The sequence below is a fragment of the Salvia hispanica genome, chromosome 2 (assembly GCF_029641045.1).
Source record: "Salvia hispanica isolate PSC_SH4W2 chromosome 2, Shi_PSC_v1, whole genome shotgun sequence".
Classification (NCBI taxonomy): Eukaryota; Viridiplantae; Streptophyta; class Magnoliopsida; order Lamiales; family Lamiaceae; genus Salvia; species Salvia hispanica.
In genome coordinates, this window is record NC_142693.1 from 43,471,675 (window position 1) to 43,487,388 (window position 15,714).

At 40.7% G+C, this 15,714-nt stretch overlaps 1 protein-coding gene and 1 pseudogene across 1 annotated transcript; one reads left to right on the top strand and one right to left on the bottom strand.

Moving 5' to 3' along the window:
• Positions 1 to 1,520: 1,520 nt before the first annotated feature.
• On the bottom strand, positions 1,521 to 4,550 carry LOC148932463 (uncharacterized; annotated as a pseudogene).
• A 4,635-nt stretch (positions 4,551 to 9,185) lies between these two features.
• On the top strand, positions 9,186 to 12,534 carry LOC148932464 (uncharacterized). Its single transcript, XM_089065114.1, has 6 exons — positions 9,186 to 9,467; positions 9,522 to 10,304; positions 10,654 to 10,767; positions 11,068 to 11,622; positions 11,914 to 12,023; positions 12,141 to 12,534. The coding sequence occupies exons 1-6, from the start codon at positions 9,186 to 9,188 to the stop codon at positions 12,532 to 12,534; spliced, it is 2,238 nt and encodes a 745-aa protein (XP_088921240.1).
• Positions 12,535 to 15,714: the final 3,180 nt, after the last annotated feature.

The window sequence follows — 15,714 nt, forward strand, 5'->3', positions numbered from 1 at the left end:
GTTCGTGAGAATAGGGGACAAGGTGTATCAGAGACATATGGAAAGTAGACAGTTACTAAAAGAGGAAAGTTAGACAACAAGGTGTATCTGATGGCTGGGGCTTTCTGACAGATCTGGGCAGTACCTCTGAAAAGTAGGGAACAAAAGTAAAAAGTAACTTAAAAGTAAAAGTGGTTCAAACTAAAGTTGATTTTGACGTTTTCTTCTTCACCAAGTATTAACAGAATTCAGATAAACACAAACACCATGACTGAACTTCAGATTCACAAATTCAAACTCAAGATCCATCGATTAAAATGTTTAACTTAAATTAAACGGTAAACTGCAACTTTTACTTCTACTGACTGACATGCAAGGTGGTAATCACGGCGCAGAAAAGAACTCATGCACGAAAACTTGACTAACTTAGCTACAACTTCAAATCAACAACTCCCGATAAGAAAACACTTAGAAATTGAAAGCAATAACTAAATCTAACTTCCCTAGGCAGAATGAAGCAAACTCAAACCAAAGTGACATGCGAAATAGAAACTTCATAATGTAAAAGCTGAAAATTAACAAGGTACTTCAAAAGAGCAACAACGATGAGTGTTTGCAGAATAACTAACGATGCAAACAAGTAAAACTTTAACTAAGAAAGCGATTAAGATTGTTTTTGCCACTCCGGGCGATGATACTACTATACTACTACGATAACTGGCTGGAAAGGCGAACTGATGACTTCTCCGGCAAACTCTTGGACGTCAAGTGACCATGGCTGTGGCGAGGAACGAGAGGTAGGATAATGCTGAAGGATTAATTTTCTAGAGGAAATTCTACTAAGTATGACTGTCGAGCTTGGCTCACTCTGCGAACTCCTTCTCTCTCTCCAAATGGCTTCTTTTATAGGGAGGCTTGCCCTTGCTTTTAGGGTAGCCTTCTCCTGCATTTTGACCTTTTTACCCTTGTAAAATAATCATCCCAGCTATCCTCCTTCTCCATCTCGAGCCTTTTCTCTGGCATGCATTCTGGTCAGTATCGCACCCTTCTAGTGCCCTTTTCACTTGCGTCACACGAATCGTCACCTACTGACTTGGATCCTTCAATCCTGCACACTTAAGCAACTGTTTTGCAGATAATACATGTATTTCACGACATACTGACCAGTAACCAAGGCTTAGAATACGACTTATCAGTATACCAGAATATCATCAATGAAGACAATTACAAATCTATCTAGATATGAGTGGAAAATCTGATTCATCAAACTCATAAAAATTGCAGGCGCATTGCTAAGTCCAAAAGGCATCACTATAAATTCATAATGTCCATAACGTGTACGAAAAGCAGTTTTTGGTATATCATCCTTCCGAATTTTGAGTTGATGGTACCCAGACCTTAAATCAATCTTGGCGAATACACCTGATCCTTTCAGCTGGTCAACTAAGTCGTCAATTCTGGGCAGTGGATATTTGTTCTTGATAGTTAACTTATTCAACTCTCGATAGTCTATACACATCCGGAGGGTGTCATCCTTCTTCTTAACGAACAACACAGGTGTTCCCCATGGTGAGATACTGGGCTGAATATAACCTTTGTCGAGAAGTTCTTGTAGTTGCACTTTTAACTCTTCTAACTCTTCTAACTCTTGGAGTCATGCGATACAATGCTCTTGATACAGGAGCAGCTCCCGGAAGCAAGTCTATCGTGAATTCAACTTTTCTATCTGGAGGCAAACCTGGTAAATTCTCTGGAAACATATCTTTAAAATCTCGGACCACAGGCACGTCATCTGGTGTCAGCTTCTCTGACTTGCTCATTATCAAACTCACTAAAAAAGATTCATATCCTCCCTTTTTGAGCATTTTCATTGTTTTCATTGCAGAAATTACCTTTACTTTAGTTTCTAACTTTATCCCATGAAAAGTAAACTCTGGTTCCTCTGGTTTTTGAAAAATTAACTCTTTCTCCAAGCACTTGATTGTAATATGGTTAATTTCAAGCCAATCCATCCCTAGAATAATGTCAAAATCTCTTATATCTAAAACATGTAAATCTGCTCTTAGTGATTGAAGCAAGTGCTAGACTAGATTGTGTGCACAGTAAGGAATATCAAGCTTCCTGAGTCCAGTGAATCCACTAGATCACAGGTTCTAGGAACTCACGGAACGTTGGAAGATCTCGGTCATCGGACACACAGAATACCTCTTCAAAACCCTCAACCACGTATACTAAAATTAGCACAGGGAAGTAGGGATCGATCCCACAGAGATGAATGCGCAAAGAAACATGTTCAAAGACTCGGGAACTATTTTTGGGTTGGCTGCTGCCACGCAATTTGGGTTGAGGAAATTAACTAGACTTGGTAATTGAGATATGCTATTCTAACAACTGGACTGAAAGAACTACTTCCTAAATTTAACTAGACCTGGGAAAACATCTGACGGTGGGGACCATTTACTGAAAAGGTAAAATACGGATGAAAAGCTGGAAAACAACTAACTAAAGTACTAACTAACAGCGACATCATGTTCTCCAACAATTGGCATGAAACATCCAGTAAAACAGAGTGAGAACGTAATTCAAAACGAAGCAACAGAAATTCAAGCGACAAAATCGAAGAACAATTAAAACTAAGGCAGATCTAGGGCTACTAGACGAAGTAAAGTAAAAAGAAAGCAGACAGTTCAAAATCCATGCACAACTCGGTTTCCCCTGTCCAGATCCACACTTCGGATGCTAAATCCACTCCGGATCCAAGCATCCAAAACAAACTCCATCCAAAATTATACCCATAACTACAGATTTGCCGATTCACCACAGATCAACAACAACAGCACAGATCCACAACCTATTTCCCAGATCAAGCACAGAAACATCCAAAACAGAGAATAACATTCAACCTCTAAAATAAAACCTCAAAACACAGAATCAACGTAAATCAACACAAAATAAACACCATCGTGACGTAAACTAAATGCATATATAACGGTAAGTAGCAAACAACCAATCGACTTCAGAAACGTTGAAGTTCGATGGAATAACAACACAAAAACTGAATGTAAATAATTGTATCTTCGCCCTTCGTGAGGACGGTGTTACCACTGACTTTCTCCCCAGAATCCCCATTTTCCCAAGTGTGTGTGAGTGTGTGAGCTGAGAGCTAAAATCATGTATATATCGTGTGTTGCATGCTCCTCTATATATAGGTCTTCCTTGTGTGAATAGTCTTCCTTGCCCTCAGCTTTTGACTCCCTTCGTCCAGCCATTTTTTTTCTCTTTAATTCTGCTCACTTTCCTTCGCTTTTCTTCGCTGGTCCGCTGCCTTCAGCTCTTCCTGGACCTAGTGATTTCCTTCACACACCTGACTTAAAAATTGTGTTAGACCCAATAAAAAGGTGACTTTTCATCACATAACCGATGCATGAAATTAGCCTTATCAGTGATCTACAACCAAGGTCCAAATCTATGGATTTGCATATTTCATCCGCAATTAAGATTCTTCCTAAAGGTATACTTACTTCTAGGGCATCACTAAGTTTTTCCTTAGTCAGTTTTAGCTTAGAGCATAACGTGGCAGATATAAATGAATGTGAAGCTCCAGTGTCAAATAAGGTAAGTACAGGCATGTCTGATATACTAATCATACCTGCTATATTTCCAGAATCATTGGCCGCATCCTGTCGATTAAGAGCAAAGATTCGAGCATTTCTTGCTGGAGGTTTCCCTGGATTGGCTACTTCTGTTCCCTTGCCCACTGGGCAATTGAATGCCATGTGTTCGGGTTGCCAACACCTATAACACACATTTTTCCCCTTCATGCAGTCACCATTATGATTCTTTCCACAAGAGTGACATAATGGTTTTCTTTGTTGTGGTTTAGGATTTGAACCTTCTCCCATCGAAACCTTTTTACTGAAACCACGCCTCTTGTTCATGTTATCATTCCACTTTCTTTTTTCCTTCGGCTCATCTATTCTACTCTCATTTCTGTGAAGTGAGGATTCCACATCTTGAGCTCGTTCGAGAGTTTCAGCATACGTGGTCATGCCCCGACCTGCTATGATGCTGCTAATCTCAGTCCGTAATCCTCTTTTGAACCTATGGGCACTTTTCTCATCAGTATCTGTCAGGTGTGGAGCGTACCTTGATAGTTAGTTGAACTTTCGTTCATAATCATTCACTGTCATGTTTCCTTGAGTCAAATGCAAGAACTCAGTTTCTTTCTGATCCCGATAGCACATAGGCACAAATTTCTGCATGATAGCTTGCTTCAAACCCTCCCAAGTCATATTCGCAAACTGCTCAGGAGTCATTGACCTTCTATGTGTCTCCCACCAATGATCTGCATCACCAATGAGTTGGAAAGTAGTGCAAGCAATACGTTGAGCGTCAGTATACACCATGTACGCAAATGTGCGATCCATCATTCGTAACCATTCTTCAGCCTCAGTCGGTTTGCCCTGACCATTAAAGGTCGGAGGTTGGTACGTTCTGAACTGAGCAATTACACGTGCAGTATCTTCTTGTAGATGATTTTGTGGCTGATTATTTTGTCTTCGTGGCGGCATCCTAGACCTGTATCTTATGTGACTATTTCTATGATAATCAAAGACTCTTAAAAGTTCTAAATAATGATCCAACATGCTTAAATTCCAATAGATCATGGGACCTGGAACTAAAGAAGCTCTAAAGTCTTACAATATACCTATGTGCATTGCTTTCATGTCCAAATCTAGCTAAGTTCTGCTCTCAACTAGCTCACGGAACTTTAGATATGCTTTATAAGATATAACTGTCACAATAATATAAGAAATTCCTTTCACCATACTTTAACTCGTATGTAAAGCTCATCATACTGTTCATAAAAGCAAGTAATTCAAAATCACCACTTTAGTACCTCTCTGGAATCAGCTCGGCATAGACGATAACTGTTGGATTATGGTGACCATTTAAAAACACTCAAAACAATTTAATTTTGACAATATCAGAGGTCAACAATCACGTAGACCCGCTGACATACTTGGATATTACATGGTTTTAGAGGGTGGTTATGTATGAATTTGATCATATTTTGTCTATTATTGGACATGTTTATATCTACTTCTCTATTATGTTGGTATGTTGACCATTTTGTTAAGAGTGTGTAGAAAAGGTACAAAATATGTGGATGTGCAGTAGCCTTGGTTTGAGACAATATTTACTGGAGATTTTGAAGTCCAATCAGCCCCTAATGCATATCAATATCTTCGTCTTCGAAAGATCTTCGCGTGGGTATCTCGCACACCTCAATCGGAGTTCGGTAGAAGAAGTTATGGCCGTTACAAGAATACTGCGCTGTCCAGAAACTTTCACGCGGCCAGGTGAATTTTTACCTATAAATTCACCCGGCCGGGTACAACGATTCTGCGCGAAAAGGGTCAGAAAGTGGTCGAAAATGACCACCCGGCCGGGTGAATTTTGCTCTTTATAATTCCACCCGGCCGGGTACGCTATTTTGGCGTATTCTCTTGCATCATATTATTCTTCACCTACCGCCTCCATCACTCACACACCCCCCCAAGAACACTTGGAGAGAGAGAATTGAAGATTGAAGACTCCAGATCGGAAGATTGAAGACTTCATTCCATAGATTTGTTTCACAGGAGTTCTTAGTATCTATCTTTCATGTTTTTGTTCGGATTCTTTGTGTTAAACTTAGTTGTCTTCATGAACATGAGTAGCTAAACATCTTTTTGTAGAATTCTTGGTGAAGATGCACTAATTTCATAGTTTTTATCCAATTAATTTTGTTCTTGCCTTGCTCTTGCAGTTATTTTTTATTATTCTTGGGTTTATTCCTTTCAATTGCTTGATCACCACTTGATTGTATAGGATTAATTAGATTAATCGGGAGATGAAATAATTAATCTGGAAATAAGAATAATTCACACCTTAATGCAATAAAACTCGGGAGAGTTGAGGTTTTGAGTGGGGTCTTTGACCTAATCGAGCTTTTGGGAGTTAGGGGTTTTAGGATTAGAAGGGGACTTCAATCCTAGCACCTAATCTACAGGTTTCTCACCTCGGGAGGGGGTTTAATCTATAATTGTGGTCGACTTAGTAGCTCTAGAGACACCAAAAGGTAAGGCAATTTGATTGGATAAGAGCTTGGAATTGTGCATCGGATCCTTGAGTTCTACAATTTTTCTCCATATTATCTTTTCACTCTGTGTTTACTTGCTTTTAATTGTTTATTTTCTTATTATATGTTTTTCGTAGTGTTAGAAAACAATCAAACTTTTCCCGATTCTCTAGATAGTAGTCAACGTTTGTTCGTGGTAGTTAAGTTGATGCGAATTTATCTCTGTGGGATACTATACTCTTGCTTGCTAATTGCTACACTGGCCCCGTACACTTGCGGGTATCACTTGTGTTAAAATAAGTTGAGTCAAGTTCTTGGCGCCGTTGCCGAGGACAATTTTGTGTCATTATAGCTTAATATCGTGATAATAATTGAGATTACTAGCCTAGATTTTATTTGCTTTATTTTTATTTTTATTTTTATGTTTGTGTTCTCTCTTTGAGTTCTAATCAGTGTTATGTCCATGTTTGCGAGGTACACACCTAGAGGCCGACCCCCAGATAAGATGGATCTATTAAAGGAGCAGATGGCTCGAACTCCCAAACTCATAGGCCAACACAGTGGGATGCAAATAACTGAACCTGAAGATGTGTGTGACGATATGGATTATTTACATCTAAAGGACCAAGGCTGGAGCTACAGTGATTACCACCCTAGTCAAGGTGGTTACAATTACTACACCGAAGGCCACCCACCTTCTATCTTCTTAGATAAGCCGTTATATGGAAATATGAAGCCAACCCTAGAAGAGGCTCTAGCCACCTTGATACGCTCGGATTTTGCACTATTTTAAGGCCATTATTTGGTCCGTTTTTTATGTCAAAGTCACTCTACACGTCCATTATTTGTATATTATGTCTATTTTGGTATTTTTACGTGTTTTGTGATAAAATGTGCATAATTGAGCCGAAAAAGGGAGCCAAAACGCCAAGTTTGGGAATCTGGAGTCAGACGGCGACCGGCGACCGCCGCGGATGTGTGCGGCGACTGCCGGTGCACTGGGGGCAGATCAATGTAGTGGTCCGCCTCGGAAAAATGTGCTTGGAAGAGAAGTCTCATCCGGCGACCGCTAGAAGATGTGCGGCGGTCCGCCGCCGAGGGAACAGACTCTCTGGACTCCAATGCGGCAATCGCCGGCCAAGGTGCGGCGGCCCGCCGGAGAAAGGCTGCGAATCCGAGAAGCCCTAGATTTGCGCCCAGTTTTACCATATTTTGGAGATTTTTTCCTTCTACAACAAGGCATGGCTTTTCCCTATAAATAAGGCCTCAAGAAAGAACTTCTAATTGCAAAATACTTCATAGAGATCAAGGCTTAGAGTACTTCACCGGTGCAAGGAGTTGGAGCAGGATTTCAAGAACATCAAGAACGACAAGGATTCAACCTACGGGTTTTATTTGCTTTAGTTTTATGTTCAAATTGTCTTCCCTTCAATCTATGTTTTTAGCTTATTCAATTATGTGTAACTAAACTCATAGGATTCTAGGGATGTGTTAGTAACGACTTTGGTTATACAAGTTCCGTTTTCTATTTAATATCCGTTTTGTTTGTTCTTTGTTTCTTCCCTAAGTTAATCTTGATGCTTCATGATTGAGTGACACAATCGTGTATGATTTAATATAACTTGCTTCATAACTGTGACAGAGTTCTAGCGAGTTAGGTCCACTTAGTAGACACTACAGTTAGCTTCCTTTAAAACGGCATTGTTAATTGAGAGTGGGGACTTTTCAAGGGTCTTAGGAGCTTTTTGGAGTTACCTGTTAGGATTGACAACCGTAATCTTGTAATCAATGTTTGTTTCGCATGAGCATAATCTAGGTGACTCGTTCTATCAAAGTAATAACTGTGCTAGGGTATTGTAGTTGGAATTTTGTATAGCCATAATTGTGAACACACATCCCTGGGATTCCCTTATCTCTATTGTCTTTCTCTTGATTTATTTGCTTTTAGTTGAACTATGCTCTTATTTGCTTTTAGTTTTTCAAAAGTTTACAAAACCCAAATGTTTTTCCAAATAGTAATTGAGTCTCAGTAGAGGATAGACAATTTGTGTTCGTCTTCCCCGTGTTCGATATCCGGTACTGACCTTTAGCTATACTAGATCTACCCTGTATACTTGCAGGTTTATTTAGTGCTAATAAAAAGTGCATCAAGTTTTTGGCGCCGTTGCCGGGGAGGACAATTCACTTTGGAGTGATATCTTCAAACGGATAATTTTGCTACTTTGGATTTTTATTTTACGATGGATTTTCCTGTAGGGATGGAGGATCCATATGGCTACAAACAACAGTGGGGGTTTAGCAATAAATACTATAACTCCGACCATGGGGAATCATACTACGACCCAAACTGCTTTGAATTTTCCTATGATGCACAAGATTACTGCTCTGATAACTCGTCTGAATTATGTGCAGATTACTGCTCTGATAACTTGGGAGAATCTGCTGGAAATCTGCATCGCAGAAGTTTTCGAACATAGAAATGTGACGAACCAGCGGTTGGAAAATCTAGAAAGAAACACAAGCACCTTGGAAAGAGGGTTGGCAACCCTAGTTGCTCAAGTTGAGATGCTGGAAATTAATCTTGGGATCATAGCCACGACCATAGGAAGCAGGAACACCCCAGGTACCCTTCCTAGCCTGCCAGAGGTTAATCCGAAAGGAAGATGCCACGACGTACAGCTGCGCAGCGGAACTACATATCAACCTCCAGAGGAAGGAGATCTAGGAATGAGAAGAAGAGAGGCAGAGAAGCCGCCTGGGAATGCATCTGACGAAGCAGTGCGACTGTCTGCCGCACCCCAACACGGCGGCCCGCCGCCTATACCTCAGCAGGTCGAGGAGAACTTAGGCTTGGCCACTGGCGGAAGTCCGGCAACCGCCACACCTCATCGCGGCAGCCCCCGGCTGGACAGCAGTAGCCAAACAGACCCGCACAGAACAGTATCGCTGTCCCGTATCCTCAGGTTGCCAAATTCTTGGAAGCAATGAGTAAAGTCCACATCAACATTCCACTAGTAGAAGCCCTGCAACAAATTCCCAATTACGCCAAATTTCTGAAAGGTGTGGTGGCAAGAAAAAGGAAATGGGGGAAATACGAGACAGTAGGCCTAACAGAGAATTGCAGTGCTATCATCCAAAGGGATTACCCACTAAGCACAAAGATCCAGGGAGTTTTACTTTATCTTGTGGTTTGGGGAATGATGTAAAGGGTAGGGCGTTATGTGATCTAGGCTCTAGCATTAACTTGATGCCTTTGTCTTTTTACTTGAAACATGATGTTGACAGCATCCGTCCCACCTCAATCACGCTGCAAATGGCAGATCGGAGCACAACAACACCAATGGGGATAGTAGAAGATGTCTTGGTAAGAGTTGGAGAATTTATTTTTCCAGCTGATTTTGTTGTTCTTGACATGCAGGAGGACAAGAAGGTTCCCTTGATACTTGGAAGACCGTTTTTAGCTACTGGGGGAGCCATGATAGATGTACAGAAGGGAGAGCTTACATTAAAGCTACATGATGAGAGAATTACATTCAACATCTACGACGTCCTGAAATTTCATGGAAAAGAAGGGGCAGAAGGCTACCGAGAATGCAATGTCATCCAAGTCGTCACCGATTGTGTTGGAGAAGTGGAAGTCACTTATCACCAAAACCAGGACCCTCTTGAAACTTGTCTCAAAAATTCTTTTACTCCTAACACTGATTTATCTTTTTGTGATGCTAACGTATGTGCCATCATTGCAGAATTGGAAGTGCTACCAGAAAGAATCCCCCAAATGGGGAATGCATTCTTGCCATTACGCACTCCCGAAGAAGAGGCAGAAAGGAGAAGAACAGTGGGAAAGCCACGGGGACCGCCCAAAGTAGAGCTTAAACCTCTTCCCGACCATCTCAGGTACGCTTTCCTAGGGCCGGAAAATACTTACCCTATTGTTGAATCCGCGGCATTAAGTGAGCAAGAGTGTGAGAAGCTTTTATGCATTTTGAACAAGTATAGGTCTGCCATAGGATGGTCTATTAGTGATCTAAAAGGAATTAGCCCTACCACATGCATGCATAGAATTTTACTTGAGGAAGGGCATAAACCTCGTGTGCAAAACCAACGTAGACTTAACCCTATCATGCAAGATGTAGTAAGAAAAGAGGTGATAAAGTTACTAGACGCAGGGATTATTTATGCAATATCTAATAGTGAGTGGGTAAGTCCTACGCAAGTAGTAGCTAAAAAAGGGGGGATGACAGTAGTACCCGGCCAGGATGGAGAGATGATAGCCACTAGGGTAGCCACAGGATGGAGAGTATGCATTGATTATAGGATGTTAAATGCAGCCACTAGGAAAGATCATTTCCCTCTACCTTTTTATTGATCAAATGCTTGATAGACTAGGGGGATACGATTATTACTGTTTTCTTGATGGCTATTCTGGGTATAATCAAATTGCAATTGCCCCCGAAGACCAACATAAGTCTGCTTTTACATGTCCTTATGGTATTTATGCTTATAGAAAAATGTCTTTTGGTTTGTGTAATGCCCCTGCCACTTTCCAGAGATGTATGATAGCCATGTTTCATGATTTGATTGAAAAGGTGATGGAAGTTTTTATGGATGATTTTTCTGTGTTTGGTAAATCTTATGATCATTGTCTTGACAATCTAGCTAAGGTTTAGCAGAGATGTGTAGAAACTAACCTTGTTCTTAATTGGGAGAAATGCCATTTTATGGTGAAAGAATGTATAGTTCTAGGGCATAAAGTGTCTTCTGCATGGATAGAGGTAGACAGGGCAAAGATTGCAGCCATCGAGAAACTCCCACCGCCATCCAATGAAAAGGGAGTAAGAAGTTTTCTAGGACATGCAGGCTTCTACCGAAGATTCATCAAGGATTTTTCTAAGATCTCTAAACCTCTTTGTAAATTGCTTGAGAAGGATGTGAAATTTAATTTTACTTCCGATTGTTTGCAGGCTTTTGAGACTTTGAAGAAGGCTCTAGTCAGCGCTCCTATCCTCATCATGCCAGATTGGAGTCAACCATTTGAGATCATGTGCGACGCAAGTGATATTGCAGTCGGCTCAGCTTTAGGGCAGAAGAGGGGAAAGATTTTTAGAGTCATATATTATGCTAGTAGAACTTTAGATTCTGCCCAAGCTAATTACATGACTACTGAAAGGGAGATGCTTGTTATTGTCTATTCCTTTAATAAATTTAGGGCCTATCTTGTTGGAACTAAGACTATTGTTTATACTGACCATGCAGCTATTAGGCATTTGTTTGCAAAGAAGGATGCAAAACCAAGACTTATCCGATGGATCTTGTTACTCCAAGAGTTTGACGTGGAAATCAAGGACAGAAAAGGGTGCGAGAATGTGGTATCAGACCACTTGTCAAGGTTGGAACACCCGGTGGAGGGAGAAGACTTGTCTCAAGGAATCAACGAGGACTTCCCAGATGAGCACCTGTTTTTCACTCAAGCCAATTTTCCTTGGTACGCTGATATTGTCAATTATTTGGTGGCAAAGGTACATCCTCCCGATCTTACTCCTTATCAGAAAAAGAAATTTTATAGAGATGTACGATCTTACTTTTGGGATGAGCCCTACTTGTTCAAAAGATGTGCAGATACTATACTTAGGAGATGTGTCCCTCAAGAAGATTGGGTGGCTATAGTCGAAAGGTGCCATTCGTCTCCCACTGGAGGCCACTTTGGTGTGTAAAGAACCGCGATACAAGTCTTGCAAAGTGGATTCTATTGGCCTACCATTTTTCGCGACTCCGCTAGTTTTGTTCTCCAATGCAATGAATGTCAACAGACGGGTGGAATTTCTAAGAAGAAGGAGATGCCGATAAATACCATCATTGAGGTAGAATTGTTTGATGTATGGGGGATAGATTTTATGGGACCGTTCCCGAAATCAGGAGAGTACCAATATATCTTACTTGCAGTAGAATATGTTTCTAGATGGGTGGAAGCAATTCCAACCAAAAGTAACGATTCTAAAGTTGTCATTGCTTTTGTTAGAAAAAATATATTTTGCAGGTTTGGTACGCCCCGCGCCTTTATTAGTGATAGAGGATCTCACTTCAACAATAGATGGTTGGACAGCGTGTTGGACAAATATGGAGTCAAGCATAGAGTAACTTCGCCCTATCATCCTCAAGCAAATGGGCAAACTAAGTTAGCAAACAGGGAAATCAAGTCAGTCCTTCAAAAGACGGTGAGTGTGAATCGTAAAGATTGGGCACTCCGGTTAGATGACGCATTGTGGGCATATCATACCGCCTACAAAGGCCCCATAGGTATGTCTCCTTATCAACTTGTGTTTGGTAAGACTTGTCATTTGCCTCTTGAGATGGAATACAGGTCATATTGGGCAATCAAAAAGTTGAACCATGACTTCGCAAAGCCGGTGAAGAAAGACGTCTTTTTCTAAATGAGATGGACAAATTTAGGATGGAGGCTTACGACAGTTCATCAATTTATAAGGAACGAATGAAGGCTTACCACGACCGTATGATCAGCCCGCGAGAGCTCACGCTGGGGGATGTAGTTCTGTTGCACAATTCGAGACTTTCTCTATTCCCCGGAAAGTTGAGGTCTAAATGGACCGGCCCGTACATGATCAAGAAGATATATGATAGTGGAACAGTGGAATTGCTAGCTCCGGATGGACAATTATTTCAAGCCAATGGCCATCGTGTGAAAAAGTATTACAGTTCGGACAAGATAGTGGAGGAGGAGGTTGATCTAGAGAAACCACCCAAGGAGTAAAGAAGGGGTAACGCCAAGCTAATGATAAAACAACGCTTATTGGGAGGCAACCCAACCTTGTTTTTGACAATTTTTGTTATAAGTTAAGTGTTTTTGGTGTTAGTTTTAATTTTTGAGTTTTGAAAATTTTCGCAGGTTCTGACCTCTCCGCGGCGACCGCCGCATGTGCTGCCGCGGTCCGCCACATACTCGCTGGAACATTTTGATGTCGCGTGGCGACCGCCAGACAGCCCGCGGCGGGCCGCCACCTGGGCGTATTTCTCCAGCGTAATTTTTTCAAAGATCTTCAACTTTCGCTCGGTCAGGCCTCAAAGCGAGAATTTTCTAGGTACGTTTTTTTTTCAATAGTCCACTCACGTCCCTACCAACTCTGCAAACTTATCTTACACTTTGTTGTACATAAGTTTGGGGGGATGAAGTGGTGGACTGTGAGTTTAGGATTTTTCTTTTTGCTTTAAGTTTTTGTTTTTGTTTTCAATAACCCCGTAGGTGAATTTTGTGTTCTAAAAAATGTTTTCTTGAATCCATGTCGTGAACTTAACATGAAGAATTTAGAAACACGCATGCTTAGGGACACACTTTAGATTGAGTTGTCGATGATATTACATTCCATCTATGTTTAAGTGTGGCTTAACGTTTTGATTTGATGGTTTGGTGAAAAGGTGCATAATTAGTGAATTGCTTGTTCGCCTTGAATCATGCTTATACCTTGTGAGGATTTGAGCCTATTATCTCAATCTTGTGTGATTTATCTGCATTCATGTATTTGTTTCTAGAACTTGCTCCTAGTCTTGCCTAAGTTTACATAGCGATTAAGTTGATTTAGGAGGATGATTGGCCATCTTTTCTTAGCCTACTTTTATCCAAAATTTTGACCCTCTCAAAAATTCAATTTTTTTCCCTATGGAGCCAAGTTTGAGTATTTAAGCCTTTTCTTTGGAAGCCAAAATAATGGGGACAATTCCTTGGGTTAGTTAGTTTTCGCTATCTTATTTGTAAATGAATTGGAGAGATAAGGGGAAAGTATTAAAGTAGTGTGCTTAATGTAAAGAAAATACAAGTTGTGAAATTGAGAAAGAATGCAAACATGTGCTTGGTCTTAGAAAAAAAAAAAAGAAAGGATGTGTAAGAAAAAAAAAAGAAAAAAAAAAGAAAAAAATGTGAAAGGTTGAAAAAAAAATATAGAAAGAAAATCAAAGGATTGGAAAGTGAGTTGAAGGAGATAAATGAAGTGTTAAAAGTGCCTTGGGTTTAGAAAAGTGGAGTTATCTTTACTCTACTTGGGATATTTTTATTTTTAGTCACTTTTTAACCAAATATTCCTCACCTACCAAAGAGCCTACATTATAACCAAAGATAAAGACATTTCGGACTTTTGAAGCTTAATCACATTTAGTAGAGGTGGGAGTAGACTTTGAGCAAACCTATGGTAAACTTTGCATGATGTATGATTTAAGTGCTTATGTACACATTACCCTTATACACTTTGAGAGTGAGAGAACACTTCCCATCTTTGGAAGTTTGCCACATGTGAGGGCTTGAATTCAAGGTGTTCCACGAGTTAGTAATGAAAGTGCACTAATAAGCCTTGCTAGATTTCATTGCGTTAATACATGTTTAAACTGTTCTTCCATCTTTTGAGGCAATTATGATGTCTAGTCCTTGTGCATTCCGTGCGTCTTTTTGGTGTCTTTATTGTTTTGTTTGAGGACAAACAAAAATGTGAGTTTAGGGGAGTTGATACGCTCGGATTTTGCACTGTTTTAATGTCATTATTTGGTCTGTTTTTTATGTCAAAGTCACTCTACACGTCCATTATTTGCATATTTTGTCTATTTTGGTATTTTGACGTGTTTTGTGAGAAATGTGCATAATTGAGCCGAAAAAGGGAGCCAAAACGCCAAGTTTGGGAATCTGGAGTCAGACGGCGAACGGCGACCGCCGCGGATGTGTGTGGCGACCGCCAGCGCCCGGCGGGTCGATCAATGCAGCGGTTCGCCTCGGAAAAATGTGCTTGGAAGAGAAGTCTTGTAACGACCCGCCCATCTAGGGTATAATAAATGCGGCGATCGTTAACTAGGCGGACTTAAATGCATCAAAGGTCATAGGCTAGGGTTCCATTTAAAAAGGGAATTTTACCAAAGCATTTAATGAACAATTAAATAGGAAAAGAATAATGCCTTAGCAAAGAAATCCAACAAAAGGCTACCACAATAAATGCTTATCAAAGTTTCCCAAAATATTCTCAACTGTTCCATATCCAAAATATTCCCACGAATTTAAAAGTATTCAACCCAACCAAAAGATCACAATTCTTCATAGATAGCGGAAGCGACCAAGAAAGAAGTGAGGCTATGTATGGAGACACAACGACACTTATAGTTCCAACAGATCATGATATTATTTCCTACTCAACACCGCCGCCCGCTCGCCACCGCTCAACCTGCACATAGGGGAAACATATGCAGGGCTGAGTACATATAAACATACTCAGTGGGCTCATTGCCGAAAACAGTTTTATCAACAGTAGTAATTATCATGCCATTTTCAAGTGTCCATCGGGGTTTTAACTTTAGAAAGACCCGAGGCACCAAAATATATTCTTTATCAAATATCACGGTCGCGCAACCATTTTTCACATCGACGTTTACCATATCCTCATTCTACATGACAAGGAATGCGGCCGCAATCCAGGTCACTAGACCGGCCGACCCGTACGCCAGCACTTGGTCTAACATCGGTGTACACTAACCCAAGTAGAGTTTGCGGCTCTACAAGGATCCGAATTCGATTTAATCAATAGTGGCATAGCCACGAGGGATAGGCACGACAAATCAAATCA